Source organism: Apodemus sylvaticus, chromosome 7 (genome assembly GCF_947179515.1).
Source record: "Apodemus sylvaticus chromosome 7, mApoSyl1.1, whole genome shotgun sequence".
Lineage (NCBI taxonomy): Eukaryota > Metazoa > Chordata > Mammalia > Rodentia > Muridae > Apodemus > Apodemus sylvaticus.
Window position 1 is genome coordinate 101,805,238 of NC_067478.1, and position 22,458 is coordinate 101,827,695.

Sequence of the window (22,458 nt, forward strand, 5' to 3'; positions counted from 1 at the left end):
GGCAAGATCCCTTAGTGGATAACAGTGTGTACCACACTAACCTAGCGACCCGAGTTTGATCCCTAGACATTCCCCGCCACAGAAGGGAAGAACCTACACGGGAATGCTATGGATATCTGCATACACACACACACACATACACACACACACACACACACACACACACACACACACATGCTGATGGTATTTTTAATCTAGGTTTTTAAAAAGCTATGAATTCCACTAACATTAGTAAAATTCAGATACTAACTTATGTAAGTTATCTCCCAAGTCTTGTTTTTTAAAGCAGGGGGTAGGGTCTCATTCTGTATCCCAGTTTCCAAGTAATTCTTAGAGCTGTGCTTATTATACCTGTTATACAGATACTAACTGAAGGTCAAAGTTTAGAAATAGCTTACCCAAATCTAGGTTGGGGCGCTTGCAGATGTTAACATCATATACAATACTTCTTACATACTCTCAATTTAAATTATAACACTTGATATGATTTTATTCATCCACATAAATTCCTAGGGCTCCAATCCCCAGACTGTTACTAGTTGTCAATGGCCAATCTGACCTTCAGATCCAGGTAAATTAATTCAAGCTTCCTCTTTCCTGTAATAACTGAACAAGGCTGGCCATTCTTTTTAGAAAAATACAAGATTGTATTTAGAGAGCATCTTCTAAAGCTGGACTCAGGTATGAAGCTGAGGCCACGGTTCTAAACAGTGCTAACGCACAGTGATGCTGACGCACAGTGATGCTAACATACAGTGAACATGAACTCATCACTCTACCTCAGTGTTTCTCAGCCTTCCTAATGCTGAGACCCTTTAACACAGTTCAAGTTGTGGTGACCCCCCCCCCAACCATGAAACCACTTCTGTTGCTACTTCATAACTGCAATTTCACTGTCACTAATGGTAATACAGCTATCTGTCTTTTCCAATGGTCTTAGATGACCAGTCTGAAAAGGTCACCCAACCCCCACTCCAGAAGGGTCACGACCCAGTTTGGGAACAAGTGTTTTACACGTACTGGACTCTTATCACTATTACTGACAAATAGACCAACAAGCTCAGAAAGTGGGAAGATCGACCAAATTTCTACCCTCGGGCAGTCACTTATCTGTAACATCTTACCTCACCAGGTGTCAGGCTTCTCACCAGTAGTTAAGGAGGAGTTGGATTAGGGCTTCCCCGACATTATTTCTCCTCTTAGGATGTTACAGGGAATAATCTCCGCTAAATGAGTTTAGGTAACACTGAAGATACTTCCCAAGTTCTCAAATGATAACAAAGCAAGCCTATAATATACCTAGAATGAAGCTCTTTTCTGCAGAATGATTTCAAGTTCTGACGGTATTTCAGATCAAGGAATGATAGGGCGAGTGTTACACGGACACAACTGTGTGGTCCCCAGGTAACTGTGCGCTCATATCCTCAGCACACTGAGAAATGAGGGCATCCTGAACGCATGTGGCGCCTAAATAACTGAGTTAAAGTGAGAAAGGAGCAAGACACCGGTACTTAACAAAACGAAAGAAAAGAAAAGAAAGGAAAGGAAAGGAAAGGAAAGGAAAGGAAAGGAAAGGAAGAAAAGAAAAGAAAAGAAGAAAAGAAAGGAAGGAAAGGAAGGAAAGAAAGGAAAGGAAGGAAGAAAGGAAGGAAGGAAGGAAGACAAACATAGACTCAACCTGATGCTTACAATAAAATCTTCTTACCGTTAGTGGCATAGAGTGCAAAGTCAGTTACCTCATCTGACAGGTGCACAATGTACACAACTCGCTCAGAAGCTTCTTCCAATACCGACGGTTGGTTAAGCTAAACTACTATCTAGTGACAACCTCTGCCTTGCCACTTATTCTGCACAAGAACTCAAAATAATACAAAACATGGGCGCTACTAGCCGGAACCCCGGAAGCCGCAGATTTCTGAGTGTTGGGGTGTCCGGGACTTCCTCGCTAGACCAGGAAGGCCTCTTCTCTGCACCTGGGCTAGCCCACCCTCCAGACCCTCGCGAGCAACCAGCAAGCAAGGATCTCGGGCCGCCGCAGCCCCACGTCGCCAGCCCCACCTGCGCGCAGCGCGCCGCGGCCCCGCCCCTCCCCCCACACATCCTCACCCTAACCCTCGCCCACCCGGTTGCCGCGCGCCACGCGTGGAGCCCGCCGCGTGCCCCACGGCGACGGGGATCTCGGAACCGCACTTCTCCCCTTCTCCCCGGTTCTCCCTTCCTCCTCGCTTCTTCCCATCCCCCCGGCACCCACCAAACCCGACGCCTGGGCCCGCCCTCACCTCAGCAGAGTCCGCGGGTCTCACCCGGGGATCGTCCGGCCGTGGGCTCCGGAACGCGCTCGCTCCCGCAAGGCGTCTGGGTACGCGCACGTTCCGGGCTCCGGCAGCGGAAGGGGCGGGACCTAACAGCGGGGCGGGGCTGGGCGTTTGGGCAGGACGGGCAGGGGCGGAGCTTGTGGCAGCACCTGAACTGTCCCGACGTGTTTGGTACCACAGTGTACATCGGTGCGTGGGAGACGACTGACATTCTGTGCGGGCTCTTCTTTCAGGAACTTTGGAGGAAAGAGCAATGTCGCCTTTTGTCAGCTACTAAGCAAGAGCACAGTCTGACCAGACGCCGTGCTAACAACCACTTCTTGCTTGACAAAGTTTTTCCTAGGCAGACTCAACACAAGCATCCGACAACAAACCAAAATACCGATACCACCGGAAGTCCAACTTGGTGAACTACTTTTGGGCTTACAGGCGTGTGGGTGAGGCTTTACTTAACAGGAGCAGAAACGACTCAGCTGCAAAACCAAGGCTCACCCCAGCATGAGTGTCTACTCACTAGAGCTGGGAATCTGGCTGGACGGTGGTGGCGCACGCCTTTAATCCCAGCACTCTGGAGGCAGAGGCAGGCGGATTTCCGAATTCAAGGCCAGCCACGGCTACTGAGTGAGTTCCAAGACAGCCAGGGCTACACAGAGAAACCCTGTCTGGAAAAATAAATAAATAAATAAATAAATAAATAAATAAATAAATAAATAAATAAATAAATAAAAGAGCTGGGAACCTGGAACCCACTGCACAGCCTACAAGCAGCTCAACAGGTTGCAATGAGTCTTTTCCAGGTGTGTCAGTTGGACTAAACCTCTTTCCAGGCAGCTCAGGTGGTTTCTGCTGCCTCCAGGTAGCTGCTCTGGCCTTAGAGTCGACTTTGTAGCTTTTCCCCACTCAAGAGTCCTCAGCTTAGCTTCCATCTGAGGGGGTCTCTCAGCTTTTATTCTGTCAGAGAGGGGCCTAGAGAATCTGATCAGTTTGGGGGACTTCCTGAAGCTATTTTTGAGTTGCTTACCTTCCTGTTTAAAGAGCTTCCCTGTAGGAGAAGAAAACTGTTAGACACCACAACTCTGTTGGGAAAGCTTTGCTGAGGTCACCAGACCGTGGAGGAACTTTTTAAGTCTTGAAGGTTGGCCAAATATAACAGACTCTAGCCCATGTCTCCAAGTCCACACAACTTGCAGAAAAGACAAACATCTAAAACTTACTCTTCTGACTCATCATTACCCCTGCTTTCTCTAAGAGACTTATTTAAATCTTATTTAGAATGTCTTCTCAAGCATTCTACAGTTTCACCCTCTGGTCCTGCGTAGTTCCTTCAGTTTAATAAACACACCAGGGCATCGCTTGTCAGCCTTTTAGCTAAGATCAAGTATAATGAACACGCCAGGGATGCAAGGCCATGCCAAGCATGTCCTTCCTCAATGAGAAAATAGTACTTTCCAAAGAAAGCCAAATCTTTGCACTCCCCACCCCCACTGGCTCTACAGATATCCTTAGATCCTGTTGCAGTTAGAAACCACCAGATAGAAATGGCAGTGCAAGTGGGGGGGGGGGGCAGGGGGATGGCGCTCATCTGTAATCCCAGCACTCTGGGAGGCAGAGGCAGGCAGATTTCTGAGTTCAAGGCCAACCTGGTCTACAGAATGAGTTCCAAGACAGCCAGGGCTATACAGAGAAACCCTGTCTCAAAAAAAAAACAAAAACCAAAAAAAAAAAAAAAAAAAAGAAAGAAAGAAAGAAAGAAAGAGAAAAAGAAAAAGAAAAAGAAAAAGAAAAAATGGCAGTGCAGAATCATCCTGGGTGGCCTGTCAGGAGAGCATCAAACATTACAATCTGCCATTTTCATTAGCCTGTTTTTAGAGCAGTTTTAGGGTCATAGCAAAATTTAACAAAGCATAGGTTTACCTCAAATCCCCCCCACACACATACACACTCTTCACCCACATGAGTGGTACCTATTTCAAATAATTGATAGACCTATGACATTGTTTCACTGTCCACCCCAAAATTAATCTATGTTCCCCTGACTCATCCTTGCAATTCCCTTCCCCTTCTCTCTCCTTCCCAAACCACTGATCTGTTAAGTGTCTCCATCACTTAGCCATTAAACTTGCCACGTTCCTGCCTTAGACCTCCAAGTATGGACATCATCATGAATGCCACCACACTTGGCAGAGACTGATTTTTTTTTCCACCTAGATAGTAAATAATAGGGTCTGTTTCTGGTAGTGGGGATGGGATGCAGTTACTGTCACTGAGCCACACCCCAAAACCTTGTATTGTTTTAATATTAATTTGAACCTCTCCCTGGTGGTGACAGGTGTGGAGCATATTTTCACATGTTCATTTATTTGTGTATATTCTTTGTGAAGAAATCTTTGTGCCATTTTTCATTAGGGCTGCTTGTTTCTTTCTCTTGTTGAGTTTATTTTCTTTGAGTGCTTTGGCTAACAGTACTTTATCAGACACATCATCTGGAAACATTGTTTTCCTAGGTCTGCCTCTCTATCTCTTGCTCTCATTCTCTTGAATTCTGTCTTGATGGTGAACACCTTTAAGCTGTGGGGCTTTTGTTTTTTGATTGGTTGGTTGGCTGGTTGGTTGGTTGGTTGGTTGGTTGATTGGTTGGTTGGTTTAATTTTTTGCCCTGTAATTTTTTTTTATTTATTTCACAATGCACACACGTACATACTAAAGATCAGTACATAGTAAAGATCAGGACCTCCAAGACCAAGTTCTTCAGAGGGACATAGGGCTGGGAATAAGAGACAAAGACAGGAGATAGAGGATGAGGGAGAAGGGGAAGGAAGTAAGGGAGAGGGAAATTTGTCCCAAAGGGAGACAACGGAGTGACTGCCTCTGGATAGAGGAGACAGTCTTGGCACATACAGAAATGGCAGTTTATAAAGATAAAAGGAGAAACCCCATGTTATGATGAGGTGCTTAATTTTAATTGGGCATGCTAATTAGTTGAGCCAAAGGGGGCTTTTGGTGGTCTGATGTCAATACTTTGATACCTGGACCTTGGTAGTCAGCCTCAGGAGGAAGTGGCCAAATAAGGGACTAAACCTTGGTGGTTAGCTCTAGGAATGTAATCTAAGGATTTTTAGCAAGGCAGAGGGAATGGGGAGAAAGGCAAGGCCTGCCAGAGCCGTGCTTGCCGTGATCGCTGTGCTCCAGCTGGCCAGAGTCCCTTCACTAAGCTAGTGCTCTGCCCTGGTTTTTACATCACTAGCCCATGTCATTTCTTCTGATAGCTGAACATAGAACACTGGTTAACATTTTCTAGAGACAGGTCTTTAGGGGAAGGGGAAGTGGAAGGGCCTCTAGGACCCTATCATTTGGTCGTGATTTCTGCAGGGAGCGTATGACTCTCACTCAGCAGTGGCCTTCTCGAATGCTCCCCAGTCATGCTCCTCATAGGCAGTGGGCAGCTACAGGTGTCTGGATTTGAGCGTTCCATTCCCCCAGCTCAGTGAAGCTCCGAGAAACTCTGCAGGTTAGGCTTTGGTTAACTAGTTTCCTCTGTGCTAGTTAGGAAGGAAGGAAGGTACTCTACTGTATTTTATAACGATTTCTTATCGGGGAATCTTTCTCAGAGAGCCTGATCAAACTCACAAAAAGGTAGGACCCTTCCTTCCCCAGTGAGTGGATCCCCTGGGGTTTTGAAACTGTGTGTGTGTGTGTGCGCGCCCCAGTGGAGCAGATTGTACAAAGACTTATATACACTTTGCAAGTCTGAGACTGGCAACTTACCACTAGGGCTACATCAATCTTGATACACACACACACACACACACACACACACACACACACACACGAGAACAGGTGCCTGAAAAGGCCAGAGGCATCAGATCCTTGGAACTCCAGTAACAAGTGGCCCTGAGTCACCCAGTGGGGGGGGGGGGGTACTGAATTTGGGTCCTTCACAGGAGCAGTGTATACTATTAACTGCTGAACCCTCTAGTCCTCTCTTGGAGTTTTTTTTTTTAATTTATTTATTATATGTAAGGATGCTGTAGCTGTCTTCAGATGCACCAGAAGAGTGTGTCAGTTCTCTTTATGAATGGTTGGAGCCACCATGTGGGTGCTGGGATTTGAACTCAGGACCTTTGGAAAAGCAGTCAGTGCTCTTAACCCACTGAGCCATCTCTCCAGCCCCTCTCTTGGAGTTTTTAGTCCTCAGATTTCCCCATACTGGGCCTCTAACAATTCAATTACAATTCAAGTTTTCCTATCTTGGCTGGCACTGGTTCCCTTGGAGGTTTCTACTCCTGAGGTTGTGATTTTCAGTATCTGTCTGTCTGTCTCTCCAACTGTGAGAGCAGCAGCTTGACCCAGTACCTTAATACTTAATACCTAATACTTATGACAGATTTACATCTTAAGTTTTCAGTTTGTTTGGCTTTGTGCATGTTAGAAGGAAGATAGGGAGAAAAATCTCCAAGATTCTTAAGTGCCAGACTGGGAACCAGAAAGGAGAAAGGGAATGTTGACACGGCTTCACCCAGTAGCTTAGACTAACCTAGAACTCACTATGCAGACCAGGATGGCTTGTGCAATATATATTTGTTTGTTTGTTTGTTTGTTTGTTTTGTTTTTCAAGACAGGCTTACTCTGTTTGGCCCTGGTTATCCTGGAATTCACTCTATAAACCAGGCTGGCCTCGAACTCAGAAATCCGCCTGCCTGTGCCTCCCAAGTGCTGGGATTAAAGGCATGCACCACTACTGCCCAGCTTTGTCCAGTATTTAAAAGAAAATATTTAACCATATCAGTGGTCCCTATGTACACATGCACAAGTAAGAAACATGATTATTAAAAAAATATTTATTAATTTTTTACACCTGCTGGGTAGCACAAGACTATTAACACTATAACTCACTGAATATACAATAAATGTTCACATTTAAATAACAAGATAGAATCAATACTTTCAACCAATGGGCCAGCTTCAACTTCTCATTAGGTGCTTTTTAGCTCTAGATATTTTAAGAATTTTTTGAAAGGATAATTCCAGGTCAGAAAATAATTCAAGAACATCAAAACAGAAAAGTCTTTCCAGAAAAATAGGAATGTTACATGATGAAATAACCATTTTTCTGGGCACAAACTAAACAATAAAAATGTAAAAAAAACCTACATCCAACCCACTTCAAAATATTCCCACTGTAATGAATGCAGTCTTCAGTGTCAATGTGTCTGGGAGGGAGAGATCACCATAGAAACCGTGGCCGCATGGTTCCCAGACTGGGCTGTCAGAGGGATTATATTCTGCCATCTCTTCTGTCACCTCGGAATAAATTCATAAAATACCTGATCTTAGAACAGTGATGGCGAATGTTCTGGAATTTACTTATTCCATAGAAGGACCAAAGCAGGAGAAGGAGATGAAGAGGTCCTTCAACAGTATTTTCCTCTGTGTATTTTAAAAGTTAAAAATAACTGGCATAAAACCGACATTCCTTCAGTGATTGGCTTTATTTTAATCACTGGGTTATTCCTGAGAAGAGGGGAGATACCTTGCTGGCTCCCATTAAAGAGAATCCAACAGGTCAAATTTATTTATTTACTTGTGTAGTTTTTTCAAGTCAGGGGTTTTCTGTGTGTAGCCCAGGTTGTCCTTAAACTCTTCGCAGGAGTGGCCTCCAACTCAAGGACAGGCCTGCCTAGGCCTCCCAAGTGCCAGATTAAAGGTGTGCACTCCCACGCCCAGCTCCAGCCAGGCAAATATAAATTACAAAACCTCAAACTGTACCTTTGAGGTGGTCTAGTGCAGTTTACCTTCTAAGTCTCTCTGAATGGGACTCTGGGAGAGTTACAACACTACAGGACTTTTGGAAAACCCGAGACAGTTACAGTCATTACACCACAGAACTTCGGGGACCAGAGTCATTACACCACAGGACTTTGGGGACCAGAGTCTTGCATTTTGTGACTGGAGTCAACATTTCATGTTGAGATTATTGTTACCTTTTTGTTGGCAAAGATACAGAGTCCATTTCAGTTTCCACACCTTTTTTGAGGTAATTTTCCCAGGTTCTTTTCATGCCCAAATCTTCAGACATAGTCTATGAATGAGATCCCAAGAGGAAAGTGCAGGATCTACATAATAAATAAAGTGACTTCAAAACAAATGATTACTTTTCAGGAAGGCATCTTTACCACCCAGAAGTTACTCTATTTCATAAACCACAGACCCAGTTTTTCCTTAGAAATGTAAATAAAATAAATTAGTTAACTTCATTTGAAATGAACTTAGGTCTCCCTGATCTGGAGTGATAAATTCACTCTACAATAATTACTTTTAAATATATGTCACAAAAGTTGTTAAAATACAGGCTTTGAAGATGTCTTATGGGTACAACTGGAATGCGTAGTTAAAAAGGGCAACACATCCCCACTAGATTCACAGCAAACACGACTCCCAAACAGGAACACATAGAAGACCACTATCACACAGACAACTGCGTTCCTCTCAGAACTAACTGCGTTAATATTCCTCCACACCCATCCCTTTACCTAGCCTTTTACAATGGTCCCTTTATTTTTATTTTTGCCCTCAGTGGGAAGTTGGTTATTTTATATCAAGGTCTGGGTGAGTTACAATGGGCTTAAAGTGTAAAATGCTTAGAAGTAAGAAAGGCCACCTTTCTTCTACCCAACCTTAAAGAAGCTTCATTTTTAAGACAGCATCGAAAGTACTAAGATACGCCCAATGCTGTGAACCAGAGTACGAGGTGGGGGCTGGAGTTGTAGCTCAGTGGTGGGGAACCTGCCTAGCATGCAAGAGGCCCTGGGTTTGATTCCTAGCATCACACACAAAAGTGTTATACATAAACACCAGAGTTTATGTATGTATGAGTAGGGAACTCATCCTTTACAAGTGAACAGTATATGGATCTTGCAAGGCAGGACAATGCTTCAGGTCGGTCTCACTCGCTCTCTCTCCTTAAGTGTGTATGTATTTGTATATATATATATATGTCTAGACATATATATATATATACAATTTAGATATTTTTCATAGAACTTTATCTCCTTCTTAACCAGAAACCTGGAGGCAAAGCTTTAACAAAGGGGCTCAAATCCTGTTCAGATCATGAAACCTTTTGTCTTCCAGGGAGTCTGTGCTTGTGGAATGAGAGGCCAGATCTGCCTGGGGTCTGTGGGGGGACTACTGCTGCCCAGGAGGTTTTCCAAAACAAGATAGTTTAAAAATAACTGCACTGACAGTGCCTAACTGTAGTCCCAGCTACTTGGGAGGCTAAGGCAGAGGATCCCATGAGCCCATGAGCTCAGGGCTATCCTGGGCAGCAGAGTGAGACCCCATATAGGAGGGAAGGAGGGAGGGGAAGAGAGAGAGAGAAAGAGAGACAGAGAGAGAGACAGGGAGACAGAGAGAGAGAGAGATCAGCAATAAGAAAAATTTAGATGACAGTTCAGAACACCACCATCAAACCTTTATCTTATATTAATTTTCCCCCAATAAGCTGCCTTTGTTAAAATTACTGAAAACTCAAATGTACGAGATATAGTGGTCCTGCCCTAACAACACCCATGAATAGACGGTCCTTCTCTTTTGATGCCATAGCTTGGATTTCAGAAGACCAGTGGCACGGACTTGGTACGTTCTGTCTCCACCTTTGGTATGAACATAATACCAGCCACTGAGTATTTCCACGAAGGGAACGTAAGGCTTGTCAGTGTATCTGAAAACAAAAACAAAACGAACAACCAGCTCAAGAGCAAGGCGTGAGTTTCTCCATCTGGAAGTTAACTTTCCCCTGAAAGAGCTGCATTCCATGGCAGACATCCCAAGGGTTTGAAGAGTCAATTGAGTAAAGATGACCTTGGCAAAAATCACCCCTGGTCTATGTGTGTCAAAACTGCAGTTTCCAAACTCTTGAGAAAGTAATAAATCTTTTAAAAAGAGGTCGAGGTGTTTGGAGCTTCAGATTCCGAATGAGAAACTGTGGTGTGAACTCTGGACTCCGGCTGCGGGGTGAAGGCTACGGCTTGGTGATGTGCACTTCGCTGTCCCCGTTCCCATTGGTGGTGGTTGTGATGATGTACTGTGTGGTCTGCTGTTGGCCAGGGCCTGTGGGGTCCAGGGAGTCACTGTGTGCAGAGGGCTGAACCTGGACTGCTCCAGAGAGAGCAGAGGCTTGCTTTTCCTCCAGTTCTGGTTGACTTTCTGATAACACATAGTGACCCTAAAGCAGAAGAAAAATATCTCTGAAAAGAACTGGGGTCTGGAAGAGCGGGAGGAAACTACTACAAGAGAGGAGGAGCATATGTTCAAAGCACGGTACAAGTGGACCCAACAGGTGCCTATGAAAGATGCTTGACCTCTGACCTCTGTGGAGGATGGATAGGTCATAGGCTCCAAAAGTAGTTCAAAGAAACACCTTTGCTGTGTCATCAGATAACGCCACGAGGAACCTCAGGTATAGACATTTGCAACTTGGTGACAGATACTTTATTGGGCAAAAAAAAGTTTTTTTAATTAAAAAAAAAAAAAAAAAGTCGGGCAGTGGTGACACATGCCTTTAATCCTAGCACTTGAGAGGCAGAGGCAGGCAGATTTCTGAGTTTGAGGCCAGCCTGGTCTACAGAGTGAGTTCCAGGACAGTCGGGGATACACAGAAAAACCCTGTCTCGAAAAACCTAAATAAATAAATAAATAAATAAATAAACATGTTCTTTAAAAGATGCTCCTGAGAGTTTAGAAATTTGTTTTGTTAATCAAGTGTTAAAACTCATCCAAAATGAATTGAAAACTTCATAAGGTCTCTGTAAAAGGGCAGACTGGTATCTAAGATACGTCTTCAACATTAATGGTTCCCAAATAATAGAACTTCAAAGCCCAATAACATTTAGAACAAGACTAGATGGGCCTGGAGAGATAACTCTGTCAGTTAACTCTGCCACAAAAGCAAAAAGAGCTGCTCAATCCCTAGAACTGGACCCACCTGCAAAGGATGTTCTCTACCCCAGTGTTAGGGAGAGAAACAGAAGTAGATCCTTGGGCCCCGACGAATCCGAAATTTTATTTTTCCAAGTAAAGACATTTAGAATATACTAAAGCAAAGACTAGAGAGATGGCTCCGCAGTTAAGGGCTTATGTCCTCTGTCCATAGAAGATGAGTTCTCTTCCCCACTCCTGAATCCTAGGTCCAGAGGATCTGATGCCTCTGCTGATCTCCACAGGCATCTGCATTTACATGCATGGATCCCCCATAGACACATAATTAAATTTTGGTTGGTTGGCTGGTTGGTCGGTTGGTTGGTTGGTTAGTTGGTTAGTTGGTTGGTTGGTTTTGAAACAGCATTTCTCTGTGTAGTCTTGGCTGTGCTGGAACTTGTTCTATAGACCAGGCTGGCCTTGAACTCAGAGATCCATCTACCTCTGCCTCTCTAGTACTGGCATTAAGGGTGTGCACCATCACTGCCCCCCCCCTCACCTCAACTTCAATTTCTCCTCCCTCCCCTCCCCCTAGTATCCTCCTCGCATACTTCTCCTCTCCCTCAGATTCACCCCCAACTCTGCCTCCCCTCAAACAAGAGTAGGCCTCCCAGGGACATCAATCAAGCATGGCATGAACAAGCTACAGTAAGACCAGGTACATGCCATCACATCAAGGCTGGAAAAGGCAACCCAGTAGGAGGGAAAGGGTCCCAAAGCAGGCAAAAGAGTCAGGGACAGCCCCCACTCCCGCTGTGAGGAGTCCCACAACAACAGCTATTCAGCACTAACAATGCAGAGGACCCCTACTGGCTCCCTGATCTCTAATCCTTCCTTTCCTTCCTCCAAAAGACACCCCGAGCTCAGCCTAACATTTGGCTGTGGGACTTTGCATCTGCTCCTATTGGTTGCTGGTCTCTCTGATAATGATTGTGCTAGGCTCTAGTCCCAGGACAAACTTTAGGTTGGAGGGTTTGGGGCTGGGTTGGTGTCCCAATCAACTTGAGACCTTAAGTGGTTACAGGAGATGGCCAGTTCAGGTCCCACGTCCATCAATACTAGGAGTCACTGCTAGGGTTACTCTCATAGATTCCACTGAGTTCTGCTACACTAGGTTTCTACCTCACTCCCAAAATGTTCCCTGATTCCAGTTTCTCCCAGCATTTTTTTAAAAGATTTATTTATTTATTTATTTATTTATTTATTTATTTATTTATTATATCTAAGTACACTGTAGCTGTCTTCAGACATACCAGAAGGGGGCATCAGATCTCAGTACAGATGGTTGTGAGCCACCATGTGGGTGCTGGGATTTAAACTCAGGACCTTTGGAAGAGCAATCAGTGCTCTTAACTGCTGAGCCATCTCTCCAGCCCCATTTCCCAGAATTTTTTCTCTCCCCTCCCCCATTAGATCCTTCCTGTTCCCAACCCCACCCACTCTCAGTCCACAGCTGAAATCTAAGCTATTTCCCCTTCCCAGGGAGGTCCTTCCCCTTCCCCTTCCCCCTCTCCCCCACATAAGCCTTTCTTGCTACTAAGTCTCTCTGGGGCTGTGGATTGTAACATTATCAACTTTTACTTTATAGCTAATATCCACTTATAAATTAGTACATACCATGTTTGTCTTTCCAGGTCTCCGTTACCTCCGGATGATTTTTTTTCTAGTTCCATCCATTTGCTTGTAAATTACATGATGGCATTGTTTTTAACAGCTAAGTAATACTCCATTGTCTAAATGTACCACATTCTCTTTATCCATTCTTTAGTTGAAGAACATCTAGGTTGGTTCCAGTTTCTGGTTATTATGAATAAAGCTGCTATGAACCTAGGTGAGCCAGTGTCCCTATGGTAGGCTGGAGTATCCTTTGGGGATATGGCCAGGATGGGTATAGCTGTGTCGTGAGGTAAATTGATTCCCAATTTCCTGAGAAACTACCATATTGATTTCTAAAGTGATTGAACAAGTTTGCACTCCCACCAGCAGTGCAGGAGGTATTCTTTTTGCTACATATCTCACCAGCATGAGCCATCTGTCACTTATGGTTTTGATCTTAGCTGTTCTGACAGGTGGAAGACGGAATCTCAAAGTCACTTTGATTCGCATTTCCCTAATTGCTAAGGATGCTGTACATTTTTTGTTTTGTTTTGTTTCTTGGCCACTTGAGATTCCTCTGTTGAGAATTCTGTTTACTTATGTACTCCATTTTTTAAATTGGGTTATTTGATTTTTTGATGTGTATTTTCTTGGGTTTTTTTTTTTTTTTTTTTTTTTTAGTTTTTAGGATTTGTTTTTTTCTAGACAGAGTTTCTCTGTGTAGCCCTGGCTGGCCTCGAACTCAGAAATCCGCCTGCCTCTGCCTCCCAGAGTGCTGGGATTACAGGCGTGCACCACCACCGCCCGGCTTTGGGTTCTTTATATATTTTGGAAAGTAGCCCTCTGTAAGATGTGGGTTAGTGAAAATATTTTCCCATTCTGTGGGCTGTCATTTTGTGCTATTGATGGTTTCCTTTGCCTTACAGAGTGCCAGTTTCATGAGGTTCCATTTGTTAATTATTGATCTTAAAGTGCCTGAGCTGTTGGTGATGTTCTGTTCAGGAAGTTGTCTCCTGTACCAATGAATTCAAGGATATTCCCCACTTTCTCTTCTCTCAGATTCAGTGTATCTAGTTACGTTAAGGTCTTTGATACACATGGACTTGAGTTTTGCTCAGAGTGATAGATATGAATCCATTTGCATTCTACGTACCAACATACTGTCAGACCAGCACCATTTGTTAAAGATGCTTTCATTTTTCCATTGTAATTGTGACTTCTTTGTCAAAAATCAGGTGTCTATAGGTGTGTAGATTTACATCTGAGTGTTTGATTCAACTCCATTGGTTAAACTATTTTTATGCCAATACCATGTAGTTTTTATTATAGCTTTGTGGTAAGCTTGAAATCTATTGATTCCTCTGGAAATTGATAACTCTGGAAGTTCTATTGTTCAGAATTGATTTAGCTATCCTGGGTTGTTTTATCATGTGAATTTTCTTTTTTTTTTTTTTTTTTTTTTTTTTTAGTTTTTTGGATTTGTTTTTTTCTAGACAGGGTTTCTCTGTGTAGCCCTGGCTGTCCTGGAACTCACTCTGTAGACCAGGCTGGCCTTGAACTCAGAAATCCCCTGTCTCTACCTCCCAAGTGCTGAAATTAAAGGTGTGCACCACCACTGCCCGGCTGACAAAGTTTTAATCAAACAAGTCTTTTACTTGCTTTGTTAGAATTACATCAAGATATTTTATATTGTTTGTGAGCATTGTAAAGGGTGTTATTTCTGTTTTCTTTCTCAGCTGGTATGCTGTTTGTATATAGAAGGGCTACTGGAATTTATTTATTTACTTACTTATCCATCTATTTATTTTAGTTAATATTGTATACCACTTCACTGAAGTGTTTATCAGCTATAGGAATACCATGGTATAATTTTTGGGGTCACTCATATATATTATCATATCTTCAAATAGTGATACTTTTGACTTCTTCCTTTCCAATTTGTATCCCCTTGATCTCCTTTAGTTGTCTTATTGCTCTAGCTAGAAATTCAACTACTATACTGAATAGATATGGAGTTTCTCTCCATTTAATTTGATGCCGGCTATCAGCTTGCTATACATTGTCTTTATCATGTTTAGGTATGTCCATTATCCTGATCTCTCCAAGACTTTTATCATAAAGAGGTGTTGTATTCTATCAAAGGCTTTTTCAGCATCTAACGAGAAGATCATACTTTTTTTCTTTCAGTTTTTTTATATAGTGGATTACTTTGACAAATTTTTGTTGAACCATTCCTACATCTCTGAGATGAAGCTTACTTGATCATGGGTAGATGATCTTTTTGATAAGTTCCTGGATTCAGTTTGCAAGTATTTTTTTTTTAATTTGTTTTTTTCGAGACAGGGTTTCTCTGTATGGCCCTGGCTGTCCTGGAACTCACTTTGTAGACCAGGCTGGCCTCAAACTCAGAAATCCACCTGCCTCTGCCTCCCAGAGTGCTGGGATTACAGGCGTGCGTCACTACCGCCCAGCATTTTGCAAGTATTTTATTGCATCTTTTTGCTTCAATGTTCATGAAGAAAATTAGTCTGTAATTCTTCCTTTGTTGTATCTTTGTGTGGTTTGGTTGTCAGGGTGACTTTGGTCTCAGAAAATGACTTGGCAATGTTCCTGTTTCTATTTGTGGACTAATTTGAGGAGTATTAACATTAGCTCTTACTAATATTAACATTAGAAAATCTGGCAGAATTCTGCAATAAAACCATCTGGCTCTGAGCTTTTTTTTTTTTTTTTTTTTTTTTTTTGGTTAGGAGACTTTTAATAACTGCTTCTATTCCCGCATAGGTCTATTTAGATTGTTTATCTGATCTTGATTTAACATTGGTAATCAGTATGTACCAAAAAATTTGTCCATTTCTTTTAGATTTTCCAATTTTGTGGAATATAGATTTTTGAAGTATGACCTAATGATTCTTTGGTTTTTTTTTTTTTTTTTAAGATTTAAATACTTTATATATGTGAGTACACTCTTGCTGTCTTCAGACACACCAGGAAAGGGCATCGGATCCCATTACAGATGGTTGTGAGCCACCATGTGGTTGCTGGGAATTGAACCCAGAACCTCTAGAGGAGCAATCAGTGCTCTTAACCGCTGAGCCATCTCTCCAGCCCTTGGGTTACTTGTTTATTTTTGGTTTTTTGAGATAGGGTTTCTCTGTGTGGTCCTGGCTATCCTGGAACTCACTCTGGAGACCAGGCTGGCCTCCAACTCAGAAATCCGCCTGCCTCTGCCTCCCAAGTGCTAGGATTACAGGCGTGCGCCACCAGCCCAGGTAACCCTTGGGTTTCTTTAGTGTCTGTTGTTAATGCCCTCCTTTTTGTTTCTGATTTTGTTAATTTGGATACTGTCTCTCTGCCTTTTGGTTAGTTTGGATAAGGGTTTGTCTATCTTGTTTGCTTTCTCAAAGAACCAATTCTTTGTTTCACTGATTCCTTGTACTGTTCTCCTTGTTTCTATTTTAATGATTTCAGACCTAAGTTTGATAATTTTGTGCCATCTACTTCTCTTGGGTGTGTTTGCTTCTTTTTGTTCTAGAGCTTTCAGGTGTGCTATTAAGTTGCTAGTATGAGATCTCTCTAGTTTCTTAGTGCTATGAATTTTCCTCTTATCACTGCTTTCATTGTGTCCCATAAGTTTGGGTATGTTTTGCTTCCATTTTCACTGAATTCTAAAAGTTTATAATTTTTTTACTTCTGCCTTGATCCAGTAATCATTCAGTAGGGAGTTGTTTAGTTTCCACAATTTTGTATGCCCTCTGTTTTTTATTCTGTGATGGTCTGATAGGAAATGGGGTTATTTCAATTTCCTTGTATCTGTTGAGACTTGCTTTGTAACTATGTATATGGTCAATTTTGGAGACGGTCCCATGAGGTGCTAAGAAAGTATATTCTTTTGTGTTAGGGTAAAATATTCTATAGCTATTGTTAGGTCTGTTAGCTCCATTGTTTCTCTGTCTCGTTTTTTTGTCTGGATGTCCTGTCCACTGATGAGAATAGAGTATTGAAGTCTCCCACGTTAACATGTGGGGCTTGATGTGTGACTTAAGCTTTAGTAAATGTTTCTTTTATAATGTAGGTACCTTTTGTTTGGGGCATAAATATTAAGAACTGAAATGTCATCTTGGTAGATTTTTACTTTGATAAGTATAAAATGCCTTTCTCTATCTCTTTTAATTTTGATTGGAAGTCTATTTTGTTAGATATTATCATTTATGCACCAGTTTCCTTGTGTCCATTCACTTAGAAAATCTGTTTCCATCCCTTTACTCTGAGGTAATGTCTATCTTTGCTGTTAAGGTGTGTTTCTTGTAGGCAGCAATGGATGCTGCTTTTGCATCCATTTTGTGAGTCTGTGTCTTTTTATTGAGGAATGGAACCCATTGATATTGAGAGATATTAATGGCCAATGATTGATTGTTAATGCCTGTTGTTTTGTTGTCCTTGGTGGTGGTATGTGTGTTTCCTTCTTTTGTTTTTTGCTTGTGTGAAATTTTTTATCATGTGTTTTCTTGGGTGTAATTAACTTCCTTAGGCTGGAGATCTAGCACTTTCTATAGGGCTGGATTTATGAACTGATATCATTTAAATTTCATTTTGTCATGGAATATCTTGTTTTCTCCATCTATGGTGATTAAAAGTTTTGCTGAGTATTGTAGTCTCTCCTGGCATCTGTGGTCTCTTAGGGTCTGCAAGACATCTGTCCAGGCCCTTCGGTGGTTAGAGTCTCTATTGAGAAGTTGGGTGTAATTCTAACAGATCTACCTTTATATGTTACTTGGCCTTTTTCTCTTGTAGCTTTTAATATTCCATCTTTGTTCTGTGTGTTTAATGTTTTGATTCTTATGTGACAAGGGGATTTTCTTCCCTGGTCCAATCTATTTGGTGTTCTGTAAGCTTCTTATATCTTTATAGACATGTCCTTCTTTAGGTTAGGAAAATTTTCTTCTGTGATTTTTGTTTGCTTTTGGTTTTTTTGTTTGTTTGTTTTTTGTTTTGTTTTTTTTTTTTTTTTTTTTTTTTTTTTTTTTTTTTTTTTTGAGACAGGGTTTCTCTGTATAGCCCTGGCTATCCTGGAACTCACTCTGTAGACCAGGCTGGCCTCGAACTCAGAAATCGGCCTACCTCTGCCTCCCAAGTGCTGAGATTAAAGGTGTGCACCACCACTGCCTGGCTTTCTTCTGTGATTTTTATAAATATACTTTCTGGGTTATCGATCTGAGATTCTTCTCCTTCTTTTATTCTTACTATTCTTAGGTTTGGTCTTTACATTGTGTTCTAGATTTCCTGGAAGTTTTATATTCTATAACGATGTTTACATCATTATAGAATATGGTTCCCATTAGCTTTCGTATATTTATATTTCCATAATTACCTCACTTTGTCTTTTATTACTTCTCTTTCCATTTTCAAGTCTTGAATGGTATCCTTCAACTGTTTGTTTCTTCTTTTTTGTTTGTTTGTTTCTTCTTGGCATTCTTTAAGCGATTTTTTTAAAGATTTATTTATTTATTATATGTAAATACACTGTATCTGTCTTCAGACACTCCAGAAGAGGGAGTCAGATCTCATTAGGAGAGGGTTGTGAGCCACCATGTGGTTGCTGGGATTTGAACTCAGGACCTTTGGAAGAGCAGTCAGTGCTCTTAACCACTGAGCCATCTCTCCAGCCAGCCCTCTTTAAGGGATTTATTGATTTTCTCCAATTTTTTTGTTTGTGTTGGCCTTTATTTATTTATTTATTTATTTATTTATTTCTAGATTTATTTACATGAGTATACTATAACTGTCTTCAGACATACTAAAAGAAGCTGTTGGATCCCATTACAGATGTTTGTGAGCCACCACGTGGTTGCTGGGAATTCAGGACCTCTGGAAGAACAGTCAGTGTTCTTAACTGCTAAGCCATCCTTCCAGACCCTTTCCTTGATTTCTTTACAGGGTTTTTTGGGTTTTTGTTTTTTTTTTTTCATTTCCTCTTTAAAAACCTGTGTCATCTTCATAAAGTTGTAAGGTTAATTTCTTATGCTTCAACTGTGTTTGAATATCCAGGTCTTACTTTTGTAGAAACCTGGGCCCAGGGGTACCATATTGCCCTGGCTGTTGTTACTGGTGCTTAGGCATCTGGGTTATGGATGATTACAGGTATATGTACTGATTTCTGACTTTGTCTTTGTTGGATGGGTGTTTGTTCCTTGGTTTCTGTTTCCTCTTTGGTCTTCTGGTCTTTGTGACCTGGATTTCTGGCAACTGGACTGACCTTCCCTGTCTGTCTGATCTAGTAGGGAGTCTCTGTCAAGGTTGGGGGCTGGATTTCTGGGGGCTAGCTGGCCTCTTGTGCAGCAGGGAGTCTCTGCCAGATTTAGGGGGTGTGATACAGTGATGATAATGGGAGTGGGGACTGAGTGTACTGTGACAGTGGAGGGGTCCACTGCTGGACTGCCTAACTATTGTTCTGGTCGCCAGTCGGTGTGGTCTCTGGTCCAGCAAGGAGTCTCTGCCTGAGTTCACTTATCTTTTTTTCTGGCTTGCTTTGTATACACCAGTTTTTCTGACTGGTGTGGCCTGCACCTGGGCAGCTGTTCTTCTGACTGTTGTAGCCTGCACCTGGACAGTAAAAGTCGACCCAAGTTGAGACCAGTGGCACTGCAGTGGGAGGACAGCAGTGGGACAGGATGAGTGGGGTAGGGTGGGGACAGACAGTGGAATGGGTCTTTGGGAACTGAATCTAGGGAGTGGGGCGGTTCACTTCTAACTGGCATGGCCTGCACCTGGCACACTGAACCCCTCTTAAGGCAGACTGGCTCCATGTTTATATAAGGAGTACCCTATAGCCAGGCTTCCCTGCACCTCTCCTGACTTTGCTCCAACTTGGCTTTCACAGTAAAACCCTGTCTCAAACACACACACACACACACACACACACACACACACACACATACACACACACCATAAATGATTTATTATATTATTCTCTCCCAGCTAAAGTCTTGTAATATTTATAAGAAATGCTAGATCTGGTAGGTTTGTTATAGTTAGGAGCTGAATCAACATTCATTGGGCACTAGTCTACTGAGCAACTCACTAAGGATTCAGCAATAAAGAGCCAGCTTTCCAATCATCAACTATGAAAAAAAACTGACCTAATCAGGCCTGGGGAGGTAGCTCAATGGTAGATAACCTACCCAGCAAGCCACTATGTACAGGGTCCTGGGTTCTAATTTCAGTACCTCAAAGGGAAGGAGAGTGGGAGGGAAGAAGGGAGGGAGGGAGGGAGGGAGGGAGGGAGGGAGGGAGGGAGGGAGGGAAGACAGACCATGACCAAGCTGTAACACAGCTGGCAGGGTGACTTACCGGAGTCACTGCTTTTACTTGCCCAGAAGTAACAGGGGTTGCCACCCCACTGTCTGTGATCACAAACTGACCTGGGGGCAGCGTCATCATTTGAATTTCAGATGCTGAAAGCAGGAAATAAACAAAATTTAGTGGTCTTAGATTTTAGTGTAAGTGCTAGAAGAAACAAATGCTTCTCTACCTATATTATGGGGTTATATACCAATAAACTCACCATAAACTGAAAACACACTTAAGTGGAATGCATTTAATACACATAAATTGCCATGTATTATAATGCACACCTTTAATCCCAGTACTAGGGTGGCAGAGGCAGGAAGGTCTTTGAGTTTGAGGGCAGCCTTGCCTCCAAAGTAGTTTCAAGACAGTCAAGGTTACAACGTAGGAACCTGTTTCAAAAAATGTTTTTGCATATACAAATTGCCAAGCATTATAGCTTAGCCTATCCTCCCCTTGGCATATTCATAAAATAAACTGTGCATTAGCTACAGGGACAATCCTGTCAACACAAAGCCCACTTTATAATAAAGTATTGATGGCAGCTATACGTCTAGCTACTCAAGGCTAAAGGTGAACCAATCACTTGAGCCAAAGAGAAAGGAAGGCTTAAGGTCCAGAACATCCAGAGCAACAAAATGAGATCCCTGTCTGAGAAGCAGAAGCCCAAAATGGTGTGTGGTTGTGTTCTTGACCCACAAACAGCAATCCTGTGCTGAAAATCCTAAATGCACTGGACCTGGTGGCACGAGTCTAACACACTCAGGAGGCCAACACAGAAAGACCACTTTGGGGGTCGGGGGGAGACAGGGACCCATGTATCTCACAATAGCCTCAAACTTACTATGAAGCTAAGAATAACCTCGAACTTCTGGTCGCCCTAACTCTCACCTCCAGAGATTACGGGCACGTGGTGCCATGCCCAATTTATGCTGTGCTAAACCCAGGGAGTCCTGAATGCTACCAGCTGAGCTATGTGCCCAGTCTGGGCTACATGGTGTATTTGAGACTTGCCTGAGCTATATGGGACTAAATAGCCCAGAGAAGAAAGATCCCAAGTCCTAAGCTGGAGACCACCCATCCCTGCCAGTGCTCGCATTCCCAGAGCCGGATCCCACGGTTTCCCACATTTGCAAGATCTGATAATGGCGGGCTTTCTCTTACTCTCTCTTTCCCTTCTTTTTCTTTCTTTCTTTCTTTCTTTCTTTCTTTCTTTCTTTCTTTCTTTCTTTCTTTCTTTCTTTCTTTCTTTCCTTCTTTCTTTCTTTCTTTTTTTGTTTATGGTTTTGTTGTTGTTGTTATTTTTGTTTTTGTTTGTGTGGTAGCCCTGACTATCCTGGAACTAGCTCTGTAGACTAGGGTGGCCTTGAACTCAGAGCCTGCCTCTGCCTCCCTAGTGCTGGGATTAAAGGTGTGTGCCACCATGCCTGGCCTGCCGTGAACAGGCCTCTAACGATAATTACATATATGTGAAGAGACTAGTACAGAGGGATCATGTAAGAAACGTCCAACGCTTCCTCAGTCAAAAGTGTCTTCCAGGGCTGGAGAGATGGCTCAGTGGTTAAGAGGCTGTTCTTCTGGAGGTCCTGAGTTCAAATCCCAGCAACCACATAATGTCTCACAACCATCTGTAATGAGATCTGATGCCCTCTTCTGGTGTGTCTGAAGACAGCTACAGTGTACTTACATATAATAAATAAATAAATCTTTTCTTTAAAAAAAGTGTCTTCCAAACATCCACAAAGACAAACTTTTTAAACTTTGAAATGAGTCGTATGAATTCATGGCACAAAAGTCTTTACAGCTGCCTAGGATCACAGGTGATATTCAGTGTTAATATTCCACTAAAATGAAAGGAAGATGAGTAGGCGATCGACTGATGCCCACTCTGGGCAGCGACAGGGAGAGCCTGGGTCAGCCTGGAACACTGTGCCTTCCCAGCACAGGAAAGGGTCGCGGGTGAAAATTGCAAGTGCCGGGGTGAACAGCCAAAGACGAGGTCACCTGAACACCCATACAGGTAACAAATGCAGCAGGTCAAAGTGTGTCATGGCTATGTATGTATGTAAATATCACGAGCACAAAATAACACTAAGACCCACACAACCACTAACCATCTGGGATATTATGACGTAAGGAAACGGACTTGCTATTTTGAAATACAGTACAATAAGTAATGAATCTGGCATTCAAAATATCTAATTCTGCTATGCAAGCTGTATCT

At 42.6% G+C, this 22,458-nt stretch overlaps 2 protein-coding genes across 10 annotated transcripts in view; both read right to left on the reverse strand.

The window, feature by feature from the left end:
- The window catches only part of Nfrkb (nuclear factor related to kappaB binding protein), a 34,766-nt gene extending 32,396 nt beyond the window's left edge, over window positions 1-2,370 (reverse strand). For all 7 annotated transcript variants that reach the window (XM_052188760.1, XM_052188759.1, XM_052188758.1 and 4 more), the window contains exon 1: window positions 2,280-2,370. The gene's annotated coding sequence lies outside the window, so the exon portion shown is untranslated. The remainder of the gene's footprint in view (window positions 1-2,279) is intronic.
- Window positions 2,371-7,135: 4,765 nt separating this feature from the next.
- Window positions 7,136-22,458, reverse strand: part of Prdm10 (PR/SET domain 10) — a 109,468-nt gene continuing 94,145 nt past the window's right edge. The window contains exons 21-23 of one of the 3 annotated variants that reach the window (XR_007978873.1): window positions 20,238-20,341; window positions 8,297-10,539; window positions 7,136-7,616 (exon numbers count right to left, since the gene is read on the reverse strand). Coding sequence is in view for 2 of the 3 variants with exons in the window: in XM_052188761.1 (XP_052044721.1) it covers window positions 10,336-10,539; window positions 20,238-20,341 (308 nt within the window). In the remaining variant the exon portion in view is untranslated. Of the gene's footprint in view, window positions 10,540-20,237; window positions 20,342-22,458 lie in introns of all 3 variants that reach the window. The other 2 variants (XM_052188762.1, XM_052188761.1) reach the window with 2 other exon arrangements.